General features: G+C 44.7%; 1 protein-coding gene across 1 annotated transcript in view; it reads left to right on the top strand.

The window, feature by feature from the left end:
- Nucleotides 1–13,384, top strand: part of Hk2 (hexokinase 2) — a 68,345-nt gene that overhangs the window by 31,939 nt on the left and 23,022 nt on the right. The window contains exon 3 of the mRNA XM_004660550.3: nt 8,012–8,160. Coding sequence (XP_004660607.1) covers nt 8,012–8,160 — 149 coding nt within the window. The remainder of the gene's footprint in view (nt 1–8,011; nt 8,161–13,384) is intronic.

Below are 13,384 nucleotides of genomic sequence, written 5' to 3'. Positions count from 1 at the left end.
CAGCAAACAAACAGTCGGAGGGAGCCAGTTAAACAACTCTGTTGGGCAATTTGATGAAGAGTGGTACTATTCAGTCCTTCTGCTGCTAGTTCCCCTGAGCTGAGTGCATGTAATGTGTGTGTTTATATGTTGTGGGCCCATGTGTGTGTGGAAGCCAGAGGCCAGTGTCAGATGTCTTCCTATATTGCTCTCCACCTTATATTTTGAGACAGGCTCTTTTGCTGAACCTGGAGTTTGCTGATTCCACTAGACTATCTACCCAGCCAATGAGCTCCAAGGATCTTCTTGCCTCCATTTCCCCAGAGCCAGGATTACAGGCACCACCACCATGCTCAGCCTTTAATATGGGTTCTGGGGACTCAGGTCCTCATGCTTGGGTAGTAAGCACTTAACCGATGGAGCTATTTCTCTAGCCTTCCCTCCCTCCCTCCCTCCATCCCTCCCTTCCTCCCTCCCTTCCTTCCTTCCTTCCTCCTTCCCTCTCTTCCTCCCCCCTTTCCTTTCATTTGCCATCCTCTTCTCTTGTTGGAGGGCAGAAGGAACCCTTTAACTGAGAAGGAGCCTCAGCAGAGGCCTTGGAGAGTACCCTGGAAGGTGGGTAAAGAGATTTGGAACACACATGCATGTACACACACACACACGCACGCACGCACGCGCGCACGCGCGCGCGTCTTCATCAGCCGACTTTAGCAGGACCTGGCTACCACTATAGAGGAGGACCTGTCACCTCTTGCGTGACTTGCCCCCAGGCCTCCCAAGATCTAGTTCGAGAGGATTGGGTCATCTAAGAACCTCCCGGGGCTTGGGCTGTGGTCCCCGGTAAAGTCCGGGAGTCTCTGCTTTCTGTTTCCATCTCTTTATGGTTTCCAGGAACGAAAGCCGAGGGTATGGTGCTGCAGAGCACACTCAGGTTTTGAAGGCTGATGGCCTTGGCCTCAAACCCAAACTCTCATTCACCCCTGCCTGACCTTAACCAAGTGACTCAGTTTCTGAGAGGTGGCCTCACTTCTTATGCCACCCAGCCCAGTTTAGGGGCTGCTGTTACCTCAAGGTTTTATGTGTTTGTCCTTGTTAGTGAAGAATCCCTTATTTGACACTACAAGCAGCATCCTTGCTCATTGCAGAAGAATTCTTTGCTTGTGAGGCAGGCCTGGATTTGAGTCTTGGCTGAGACCTGGTTATGTTTTTGGTAAATGGGGATTATGGTGTCCAACTGGGTTCTTGAGGATCAGTGACATACTGCTTGCTGACGAAGGTCCATTGCTTCATGAACATTGCTTAGTGAACATGTTGTGCCATTGAGCTAAGCCTCTGACAGCTACCTTGGTCTCTCTGTTACCACAGTATTCCAGGTGTGCTGGGGACAAGAGACAGGAGGACAGGGTGCTGGATTTCATTTTTCAAGAAGGTCACACAAGATGATGGAATTTTTCTTTTTAAAGCAAGGTCTCTAGCCCAGCCAGGCTTGGAATTCCTGTGTAGCCTAAGTGGGTCTTGAACTTCTAATTCTCCTGTCTCTACCTCCTGAGTGTACCTACCTCTACACCTGGTGATCGTTGTGTTTCATTTTTCCCTCCCCTCGGCACTGAGAACTGAACATGGGTCTTGCACAAGCTAGGCAAATGTACTAACAGTGAGCTAGCTATATCCACAGCCTATTTTAAATTGTTTATTAGTAGTTTTCATATATATATAAATATATATAATGTATTTTAATCATAATCCTTTTCCACCTAATTTCTTTAGTCCCCCCTCCCCATCCTCTTTCAACTGAATCCCTTCTTTCCAGCACATCCATCTTCTATTTTGATATCATTTTCTCCTCCTGCATCATCAGTGGCAACATGTTAATGAGCCCAATATTATATATGTCATGTGCAGGTAATGACAGCCATATGAGGTCACGAATGCAACAGGTACTTTATGTGTCGAAGACAGCATTCCAAAGCACTCCTCCCCTTCCTTTGGCTTTTACATTTTTTTTTCTGCCACCTGTTTCCCAGTGGTCTTTGATATAGCACTATTTTAACTTTTTTTTTTTTTTTTTTAAATAAAGGCAGGGTCTCACTCCAGCCCAGGCTGACCTGGAGCTCTCTATTCCCAGCCTGGCTGGCCTCAAACTCGTAGCAATCATCCTACCTCTGCCTCCCATGTGCTGGAATTAAATGTGAGGGCCACTACACCTGGCCCTCTAGTGCTTTAGCCTCCTTGGCGTTGGGGTTTCCAGGCATGCACCAGCAGGCCCAGCTGTACTCTCAGCTCTTAAAGAAAGCTGTGTTGATTCCTTACTTTTCTATGTACTAGCTAAAGCAGTAGCCGCATGTAGGGGAAATTGGAGAGATCTAGAAATGGTTGTAGTACAGTCTTTATTCCCCAGATTTAAAAAAAAATATTTATTTATTTAGGAGAGCAAGAGAGAGAAAGAGGCAGACAGAGAGAGAGAATGGATGCGCCAGGGCCTCTAAGCCACTCATGAGCCACGCCACCTTGTGCATCTGGCTTACGTGGGTCCTGGGGAGTCGAATCAAGGTCCTTTGGATTTGCAGGCAAACGCCGTAACCACTAATCCATCTCTCCAGCCCTCTCTAGAATCTTTAGGGACATGACCATAAAATCTTAAATGTTTTCGGGAATGGGAAGATTTGGGGTAGGGTCTCCTGTAGTTCAGGCTGACTTTGCACTCACAACAATATTACTACCTCTGACTCTTGGGTGTGAGATATCACCATACCTGGCTAAAACTATTATTTTTGCAACATAAAATCAAACATTTCTCTATGTGGCAAAAGATAGTGTGAATAGAAAAGCATCTAGATCAGATAGGAAAAAATAATTGCAAATGTGTTAACAAAGCTATTTTTTCTTAATATACAGAGATCTTTACAGTATTATATACCGAGGTCTGGGAGATGGCTTAGTGAGTAAAGCGTTTGCTGTGCAAACCTGATGACCTAAGTGTGGCTCCCCAGAACCCACATAAGGCTGGCCTTGTGGCACTAGTGCCTGTAATCCCAGTGTACATGTGGCCGGAAGGGAGGCAGAGACAGAAAAATTCTCCAGCTAGCCTGGTGAATGCAGCAGTACCCTACAGGAGACTGTCTCAGAGCAAGATGGGAAGCATGCACCACATCGTGTGTGCGTGTGTGTAAGAGAGTCTCACATAGTCCAGGAGGGCCTTGAACTCGCTGTGTCATGGGGGACGGCGTTGAACGTCTCGTTCTCCTGTCGCCGTCTCTCAAGTGCTGGGCTAAGCGGCACGCACCTGAATCGTGCCTAGTTTGTGCAGTGCTGGGGATTGAACCCAAAGCATTGTGCATGATAAATACTACCAACTGAGCTACTTCCCCAGTCCATAAATATATTAAGAAAACAAAAACAACAAGTAAAATCTCAAACTAAGATGGTGGCACATGCCCTTTATCCTAGCACTTGGGAGGCAGAGATAGGATAGTTGCTATGAGTTTGAGGCCAGCCAGCCTGGTGCTACATAGGAAGACCCTACCTCAAAAACGAAAAACAAAAACCTAGATGATTCTTATAGCAAAAGGAATTCTAGTCAAGTTATTTTTCAAAATGTTATCTAAATGAAAGAAAACACATTAAAACAAGTAAGATATTAACTTTGACCTATTAGGTTGGAAAGGATTCATCACTACATAAAAGGACTACCATAATGAGATGCATCTGTTGGTTTGAGTAGAAACTGTTGAGAACAATTAGGAAGATAATTTGGTGTGATATTAAAAAAAAAGTTACAAAGCCGGGCGTGGTGGCACATGCCTTTAATCCCAGCACTCGGGAGCAGAGGTAGGAGGATTGCCATGAGTTCGAAGCCACCCTGAAACTCCATAGTGAATTCCAGGTCAGCCTGGGCCAGAGTGAGACTCTACCTTGAAAAACCAAAAAAAAAAAAAAAAAAAAAAAAAGTTACAAGCATACAGTGACTCAGTGGGAGAGCACTTGCCTATAAATTATAAGGACTAGGGTTGATATCCTGCACCACAACCTCTCCCCCCCCATTCTTAGGTGTAGCAATTTGGTAACCTTCCATGATTTTGTAAAGTAAATGTATCCAAGGACACTCAAGACACCCAAGACACTTTACTAATGATTACTTGTGAGGTATAGACAAAAAAGAAAGTTCACTTTTCATTTTGTCCACATGTGTTCTGTTTGAACTTTTAAAACAATGTCAAGTACTCATATTTTATTTTATTTTTATTTATTTTTGGTTTTTCGAGGTAGGGTCTCACTCTGGCCCAGTCTGACCTGGAATTCATTATGTAGTCTCAGGGTGGCCTCGAACTCTTGGTGATCCTCCTACCTCTGCCTCCCGAGTTCTGTTCCGGGATTAAAGGCATGCCCCACCACATCCGGCCCATATTTTACTTTTAAAAAGCTATTATCCAGTGATAGGAGCATGCATACTTAACATTATGAAGCCTTGAAACCTCACCCATGACCTGATGGTTTCATAAAATTTCCATACCTGGGGCTGGGGTATTGCTCAGTGGTTAAAGGCATTCACTCGCAAAACCTACTAGCTTGGGTTCAGTTCCATAGTTGCCCATTTAAAGCTGGACCCAAAAAACAGGTACAAGCATTTGGTGTTTTGTTTGTAGTGGCAAGAGATCCTAGTGTACCTACACACACACATACATGTGTGCAAATAAAATGAAACCCAGTTACCAGTCAAACATTTTGTCTAATAGGTGAATCATCAGTGAGAGAATTAAATATACAATAGCTTCAAACACCAATTATAGCCAGAGGTTTGTTCTCTCTATAGAGCTTATTGGGTTCTTTGCCATTTGGTTTCATGCTATTTTATGAAACATGCTCTTTAAGAAGATTATTTATTTATTTGCAAGCAGGAAAAAGAGAAAGTGTCTGGCATACCAGAGCTTCTTGCTGCTGCAAGCAAACTAAAGATGCATTCACCACTTTATGCATCTGGCTTTTCTACATGGGTACTGGAGAATGAATCCAGGCTGGCAGGCTTTACGAGCAAGCACCTTTAACCACTAAGTCATCTCTCTATGTCCTCCCCGCTTTTTTAAGACAGGGTCTCATATAGCCCAGGTTGGCCTCAAACTAGCTGTGTAGCCAAGGTGAACCTTGAACTCCTAATATTCCTTTCTGCCCCTTGTGAGTGCTGGGATTATAGGTATGTACCACCATGCCCAGATCTTGGCATGCTGTTTTTCTGGGTCAGGACTATCCTTCACAGTCCATCATGTGCTCCCACAGGCTCTATTCTGGGCTTCTGGAATGTCTTGGAAGGTTCCCAGTGGAGATAGAGTTTGAGCTATAAGTAGCAGAAGCTTGGATTAGAGAGGACAAGAAGAGTTAGGAGCTCTGTCATCAGACCAGGGAAAAATCATAACGATGTATCTGACAAGGACAGGGGATGTTTATTGGTGGCTTCCTATGGTGTATCCATATGTTCACATCTAAGTAGCCCATATTTCCTGTAAACCTCACAACTTTTGGGGTAAGTCAGTATTGTAAACTGTGCTTTACAAGTAAGGTGACATGCTCACAGGGCCCTGGGAGGTGCCCAGACCACAACTGAGCTGGAATTCATGAGTCTTGCCCACCATTGCTTTATGGGGGGCTTTCACACATGGTGTAGAAATGGGCCCTAGGAAAGGGTTCCATCCATTCCCCTGCACCTTAAAGATTTCTGAAGTCATGGGGCTGTGTATGCTTTGAGTTCTGAACTCAAAGGGCACAGTTGTGAGAGTCATGTGTGTTTGTGGAGTGAGTGCTGGCGGAAGGAATGTCTGTTCCTCAGGAGTCTCTAAGGAACTCCAGGGTTGACCTTTGTGAGTTTTCAGCAATACTTCGTTGTTTGTAGATTCCCTTTAGTCCCCCAGAAAATACGGCAGAGTCACATTCCTCATGGAGCCATACTGAGCTGAATCCAGCTGGGCTGGCCTTGGATGATGACCAGCCCGAGGCAGCCCAGCCGCCTCCGTCCCCCGTGGTCACTGATTCAGCGGATCGTGTATGTCCTGGGCCTCAGAGTGCTGATGAGGCAGGTCACCCTTGATTTGCCTTTTCATCCCTCATGACAACCACCAATAGCATTTCCTAGAATCTGGCTGAGGTCCCACGACTAGGGGAGGTTCAGAACTGAAGTGTCTGGAAAAGTCACCCGTGGCCATGAGAGAGGCAGAATACCACCAAACAAGACGGGCATTGCTTTCATGAGCTGGCACCTGGAGTGAGTGCTTCCAGATGCCAGGCAGGGAGTGGAAAATTAATGTCCTTAGAAAGAATGCTCAAGCCACTGGGGTTCATTACAGTGGCTGTCCCTGGAAAGACTTCTGTCATCTTCCTTGCTATTACAAGCTGGGGAGACTTCTCGGACTTAGGCATGAGGCAGTGTTTGCTGATAGCCTGGGTAGAAAGTACCTAGCAGTCACTGAATGTCTTAAGTTCTTGACACAGTACTGGTTGTTTCAGGCATATATATATATATATATTTTACAACAGTCCTGTTCAGAGTTAGTTCCTCTGGACCCTGGAGGGACCACATTCCATGTGCTTGGAGTGAGAGGGATTCTGAGGCCCTGAAATTCATCCGTGCTAACAAGTGGCTGGGCAGGGATTTTCATGTTGTTCATATGGGCTCCAGATCAATCTGGGAATACTGATTGTATATGTGTGCATGCTTGTGCATGCACAAGTCCTGAGGCACCTCTGGTGGGTGATGTCTGTTTCTAGTGTCCCCTTCATAGGCTAGGGACTACTAATGGTTATGTCATGGAGCTGGTAAGATGTGGCCTTCCTCAGGGTCAATGAACTAAGGGAGCCCAGGGGATCTAGATGTAGAATAGGCCCTGTGGTCCATGTAGTCAGAACATGTGCCTGACCCTCCCAAGCATTCCACCTTACTTCTAGTGGGAAAGGGCTCAGTGCTAACAAACATGCCAACAAGAGAATCTCTCAGGGCTTGTGTAACCCTAACGAAGGTGCGGGGCAGAGCAGCAAATGGCTGGGCTTAGTCATTACCTGTTTGGGAGGTTGTGGTGTGGTGAGCGCTTCCTTTGCTAACCCTTACCCGACTGCCACCCCAGCCCTGCTGTGGGCTCCACGCCTCTTCAGCACTTTCATTCTGTGCCCTACAATGAACACTTCTCTGTGCTGGCTGCATTATTACTGTCCAGCATCTGGATGCTTCCTGTCTGCACTGCTGGTTTCCTGGTGGGAGGAAGCCTGCCTTCTTGGTGACACATGAAGGTCGGACCTGTTTGCATCCGTAGAGCTTCTGGGGAGTCCTGCTGTCCCCTCTCTCAGCCCATTGCAGTCCTGTGGCTTGGGCTGAGCAGTAGAATGGCTCCAGTCCTGTCTTAGGCACTGGGCGCAGCATCCTCTCACATTCTGAGAAGCAAGGAACTTTGTGCAGGCTTAGTCCCATAGGCCGCAGCAGTGTGCTGGGTGCTTGGGGGATATGAAGAACAAAACCAAGGCGTGGACCCGTGGCACTGGGCTTCCTGAGCTAGATCTCGGAATTGTATGGGGACTGGCTGAAATCAGTTAGGAAGTAGTGTGTGTGTGTGGGGGGGGGGGCAAACACCCTATTGCTGGGAATGAGATTTACTCATTCTTGATGCCAATTACAGATAATAAAACGTTTATCAGTAAGAAAATCAAACATAAATCCAGGAATGGTTCACCTTTCTATAACTGCAACACCCAGGAGGCTGAGGTAGGAGGAGTAAGTTTAAGGCCAGCTTAGGCTATTAAGACCCTGCTTCATAAAACAACAACAAAAAAGGAAAAAATTTGGAAAGGAAGGAAGGAAAATTAGGGAAGGAGAGAGGGGAAAAAAAAGAAAGGAACAAAAGGGAAAGAAAAATTAAACCCATTTGGTGTCCCAACCCTGTCACCCTTGGGCGATGGGTGTTCATGGAGGGACTCAGGGTTTGAAGTCTTGGGTGTCTGTGAAGCACTTTGATCTTTTCTTTCCTTAAATTACCAGTGACCTCTCTTTTGTCTGTAGAACATGGAGAGTTCCTGGCTCTAGATCTTGGGGGAACCAACTTCCGGGTGCTTCGTGTGAGAGTGACGGACAATGGGCTCCAGAGGGTGGAGATGGAGAATCAGATCTACGCCATCCCTGAGGACATCATGCGGGGCAGTGGCACCCAGGTATGGCTTTCTCCGGACATCGGCCCTTCTTTCCTTTGGAATCTGCATGTTCCCCCACCATGGAATGACAGTCATTAGGACATTCCTGGATACTAGGCAGTTGGGTTCCCTGCTGTGTTTTAAAGCCGGAGGGAACTCAATAAAAGGAGTAACATTGGATGACATCTTGGGTCCTAGGGCCTGGGAGAAGTAGAGCAGTTAGATTCCTAGATCTGTTCCTTTCACCAACCAGGCCACTCCTGGGAAAGGAATTCCTGATCTTGAGCAGAGCAAGTAAAATCTTTTCAGATCTTTTATTAGTCTTTGGGGGTGGCCCTGAGGATAAATCTGCTTTCCTGGCCTTGATTCTGGGATTGGAGAAGGTGTCTAGGTCCCCATTATTATGGGTCTTTTAGGTTCAAGTGTGGTATGGCTCCAGTGGGGTGTCAGGAAGGACACAGAGGGGAGAGGCTCTTTCCCTGCCCTCTTCTGTGCCTGTACAGTGCCCAGCTGGTTAAGAGGTTGGGTCCTGCCCTAGGACCATCTGGCATTATGACTCTAGGCAAGCAGCAGTAACGCCTGGCGGAACCTCAGTTTATTTATCTGTGAAGAGAGGAGAGGAGCTAGATCATTGTGCAGATTGGCGAGGAGGTGAATTAAGTAGTTCATATCGCCCTGCGCCTGGAGCGTACCCTGCACACACAAGGTGATACACGGGCCCTTACTGTTTCCCCAGGGGAGTGTTATCCATATTTTGAGTTGTTCTTCCTACTTTGCCCTGATCTCTGAGGCCAACAATTGCATTGCTCCTCTTCATGGGTGATGTGGTCGCCTTTACTTCCTGTGCCTCTATGTCTCTGGGCACTACTCCCAGATGACAAATATTTGAGAACCAAATAAGCAAGACAAAGTTAAAAAAAAAAGCACCTAACTTGCAATGTGCTGTTGATGTGTTAGGTGAACTCTTTTCCCATCTCCATTGACTGTTGCTCACTTCTCAATGACACAGGGGCTCAGGCACCTCATAACCTTCACAGTTTCTTTCCCAGAGTCTGGCTAGGTCTTGGGACATCAGGAGACTGATGTAGCACACCTGTACCAACTCAGAAAGAAAATCTGTTTGGAACATTCAGGTTCTGAGTAATTGAAAATCTTACCTTGAAATCTCTCAAGCTATCAGGGTGTGGTGGTTCACACCTGTAATCCTAGCATTGTAGAAGATGAGACAGGAGTATCAAGAGTTCAAGTCCAGTCTGGGCCACATAGTGGGACCTAAATAATCAAACAAAAAAGATAGAATAAAGAAAATTATTTCTGGTCCCCACATAATATATAAGCAACATACTTAACGCTATTAAGGATGTACATGTGCTATATACATATACTCATGTTGTCGTTAATATGTAATTAGACATTCATATGTATTCCATATTCATATAGGTATGCATGGAAACTAAAGCATATAGTCCCCTAAATTGTTAAATTATATATACTTATTTTCCATGTGAACATTATCAAAGTTTACTTTAATTATTAATCTTCACAGAATGTAATACTATTCATCATACATCCCAGTGAATTAAGTCAAATCAGTTCTTGCCAATGTGAGTATTGTCTTTAACAGTGCTCTCTTAATATATAGGCAACCTGTTCAAGAATGCCATAACTCTGGGAGAGTTCTGTGCTGGAAATATGTCTGCCATCTGGTTCTTTCTTCAGGGCCATTATAATTAGATGGCTCTCTGTTCCTATGAAATAAAATACTTTGATGGACTAATGACTCATTGGCCCAAGATCACACATAACTATGACATCTTTTTTTATTTTTTAAAATATCTTTATTTATTTTTCTTTTCCTTTTTTCTTTATTTATTTTGAGAGACAGAGAGAAGCAAAGAGAGAGAGAGACAGAGACAGAGGGACAGAATGAGTGCACCAGGGCCTCCAGCCACTGCAAACAAACTCCAGAATCATGCACCACCTTGTGCACCTAGCTTACATGGGTCCTGGGGAATTGAACCTATGTCCTCTAGCTTTGCAGGCAAGCACCTTAACTGCTAAGCCATCTCCTCAGCCCTTTTTATTTATTTTTTTGATATGGTCTGGCCTTGAAGTTGTGATATTCCTGTCTTAGCCTCCTGAGTGCTAGGATTATATTCATGTGTCACTGTGTCCACTTATTTAGTATTGCATGTGTGTGTATGTATGGTCATGTTGTGTGGGCACATGTGTGTGTAGGTATATGTGTGCATGTCGAAGCCAGAGGTCAATGTCAGATGTATTCTTCAATTGTTCTCCACCTTATTCTTTTTTTTTTTCTATTGTCCTCATTTTATTTTATTTTTCTTTTTTTAAATTTTTATTAGCTTTTTCCATGATTATAAAAAAATATCCCATGGTAATTCCCTCCCTCCCCCACTTTCCCCTTTAAAATTCCATTCTCCACCTTATTCTTTTTGAGACAGGGTCTTTTTGGTTTTTCAAGGTAGGGTCTTTCTCACTGTGTAGCCCAGGCTGGTCTGGACTTTACTATGTAGCTCAACACATCCTCCAACTTGTCACCCCTCCACAGCCTTCTGAGCACTGGGACTACAGGGGTGTACTGCCTCATGAAGGTTTTTAAGGTGTGTCTATGGAAGAAGAGTGATCAGACCCTCAGACGAATCAGGAAAAGGAAACTTTTGGGACTTTGTATTTGGATGCCCTTTGAGCCTTTTTATGGCAGGAAGCTATTAGTTCTCTTTCCACCACCTTATCCTTAGATCCTCTGCTAACAGAAAATGAGATAGTCTCCGTGCTCAAGGAAGCACTTATCTCTTCTTCCTCCTTTTAAAAACATGGAGTTTCTAACAATACTGCACTGGTAATGACAGATCTGTGCAAAGCCACCTGATGCTTTCAGTACTTGAAATGTGACCGACCAGCTGAATTTAATTACAAAAATTTAGGGGTATATTCTTATCTGTGTGGGCCATGTGTGTGGCAGGGGGTGTGTATGTACATGTCTGTGTTTGTATGGAAGGACAGATGTTTAGATAAATGGTGTCTTCCTCAGGGTCTCACTGAACTCAGAACTCACTGATGAGGCTTGACTAGTTGCTAGCAAGCCCCAGTGCTGGATTGCAGGTGTAAAGCCCCCATGCCCCTCTGTCGAGTGCGTCTGGAGGTCCGAGCCCAGGCCTTCATGCTTACCTGGAATACGCGACTGACTGAACTGTCTACCTGGTCCTCCAATTTTATTTTACTTTCTGACAGGGCCTTGCCAGGTGGTCCAGGCCGAGCTCAAATTCTGTATCCTCCTGCTTCAGCTCCTGAGTACTGGGAATGATAGTCTTTACTTGATTTCTTATGAAAATTTTGGTGATTGCTGGTAATGTTGTTCATTTATTTTAACTTTAAATTTTTTAAAAACATTCTTATTGGGGGAGAGGGGGGGGGGGGAGTGGGTGTGCCAGGGTCTCTTGCCATTGCACAAGAACTCCAGATAGATGCATGCATCACTTTGTGCATTTGGCTTTATGTGGCTATTTGGGAATCAAACTTGGACCAGCAGGCTTTGCAAGCAAGCATCTTTTAACTGCTGAACCATCACTACAGTCCCATTTTAGATCCCCCCAAATTTATTTATCTATTTGTTTGTTTATTTTTATTTATTTGAGAGAGGGAGGGAGGGAGAGAGAGAGAAAAAAAAAAAAGAGAGAGAGAGAGAATGGACACAAGAGGGCTTCCAAGCACTTGAAATACACTCCTACATATGTGGCTGTATGTGGGTACTGGGAATTAGAACCTAGCTTTGCAGACAAACACCTTTCACCACAGAGCCATTTCTCCAGCCTTTCTCCTGTTTTTTTTTTTTTTTTTCTTTTTCATTCTTATTTTCATGTGCATATTTCCACAGTGAAAGATTCATCATTCAAGAGAACTTGAATATGTGTTCCTGGGCCAAAGTTACTCACAGGTTGCTCAGAATCAGTTGTCTCTTATTCTTTTGGATACAAGAAAGAGTTTTGGAGCCTGTTTTTCTTACTTGCACATTTTTGTGTTTTGTTTGTTTTGTCTCTCACTTTAACACTTTTAAAACAAAGGAGGGAGGTGGAGAGAGAGAGAGGTAGGATGTACGCAGGGCCTGTGCTGCTGCAAAGCAAAGGAACAGACACTTCTTGGTGTTTCTGGTTTTGCATGGGGAACCAAACTTGGCCTCCCAAATTTATATTTTAAGGAAAAAAATTTTAAGAACCAATCTTTTAAATATAAAATGTTTTGGGCTGGAGAGATGGTTTAGCAGGTTTTTGTGTTTGCCTGTAAAGTCTAAGGACCCAGGTTTGATTCTCCAGGTCCCACATAAGCCAGATGCACATGGTGGCACATGCATCTGGAGTTCATTTGCACTGGCTAGAGGCTCTGGCACACCCGTTCTATCTCTGTCGCTAAAAATAAAAAACAAACTAGAAAATTTTAAAAATATTTTATTGGGCTGGAGAGATGGCTTAGCGGTTAAGCGCTTGCCTATGAAGCCTAAGGACCTGGTTCGAGGCTCGGTTCCCCAGGTCCCACATTAGCCAGATGCACAAGGGGGCACACGCGTCTAGAGTTTGTTTGCAGAGGCTGGAAGCCCTGGCATGCCCATTCTCTCTCTCTCCCTCTATCTGTCTTTTTCTCTGTGTCTGTCGCTCTCAAATAAATAAATTAAAAAAAAGTTAAAAAAAATCTAAAAAAAATTAAATTGATAAAAATATTTTATTTATTTTATGAGAGAGAGAAAGAGAGAGGGAGGGAGGGAGGGAGGGAGAGAATAGGTGTGCCAGGGCCACTAGCCACTGCAAACAAAGTACAGACACATGTGCCACCACCTTGTGCATCTGGCTTATGTGGGTACTGTGGAATCGAACCTGGGTCCTTTAGGCTTCATAGGCAAGTGCTCTAACTGCTAAGCTATCACTCTAGCCCTTATCTTAACTTTTTGATCATTATGTTTTCCTATTACCTTGTCTTGTCTCCCCTCCCCATACTACTTCTATTAAATCCTTTCTTCTTCCCAACTGGTCCCTCTTCTACTTTGATGGGTTTTGTTTTCCCTTGGGTGTACACAAAAGGTAGCCAGTGAACCCCAGGGAGTTGTTACCTTTGCCTCCCCTGTACTGAGATTACATGAGCACGCCTGGCATTTTATGTGAGTACTGGGTATCAGAACTCAGGTCCTCATGTTTGTGCGGCAAACACTTAATCCACAGTCTTGCCATTTGAT

Source organism: Jaculus jaculus, chromosome 6 (genome assembly GCF_020740685.1).
Source record: "Jaculus jaculus isolate mJacJac1 chromosome 6, mJacJac1.mat.Y.cur, whole genome shotgun sequence".
In the NCBI taxonomy this organism is placed as follows: Eukaryota; Metazoa; Chordata; class Mammalia; order Rodentia; family Dipodidae; genus Jaculus; species Jaculus jaculus.
The sequence above is the reverse complement of the archived record's forward strand: the minus strand, read 5'-3'. Positions and strand labels throughout refer to the sequence as shown.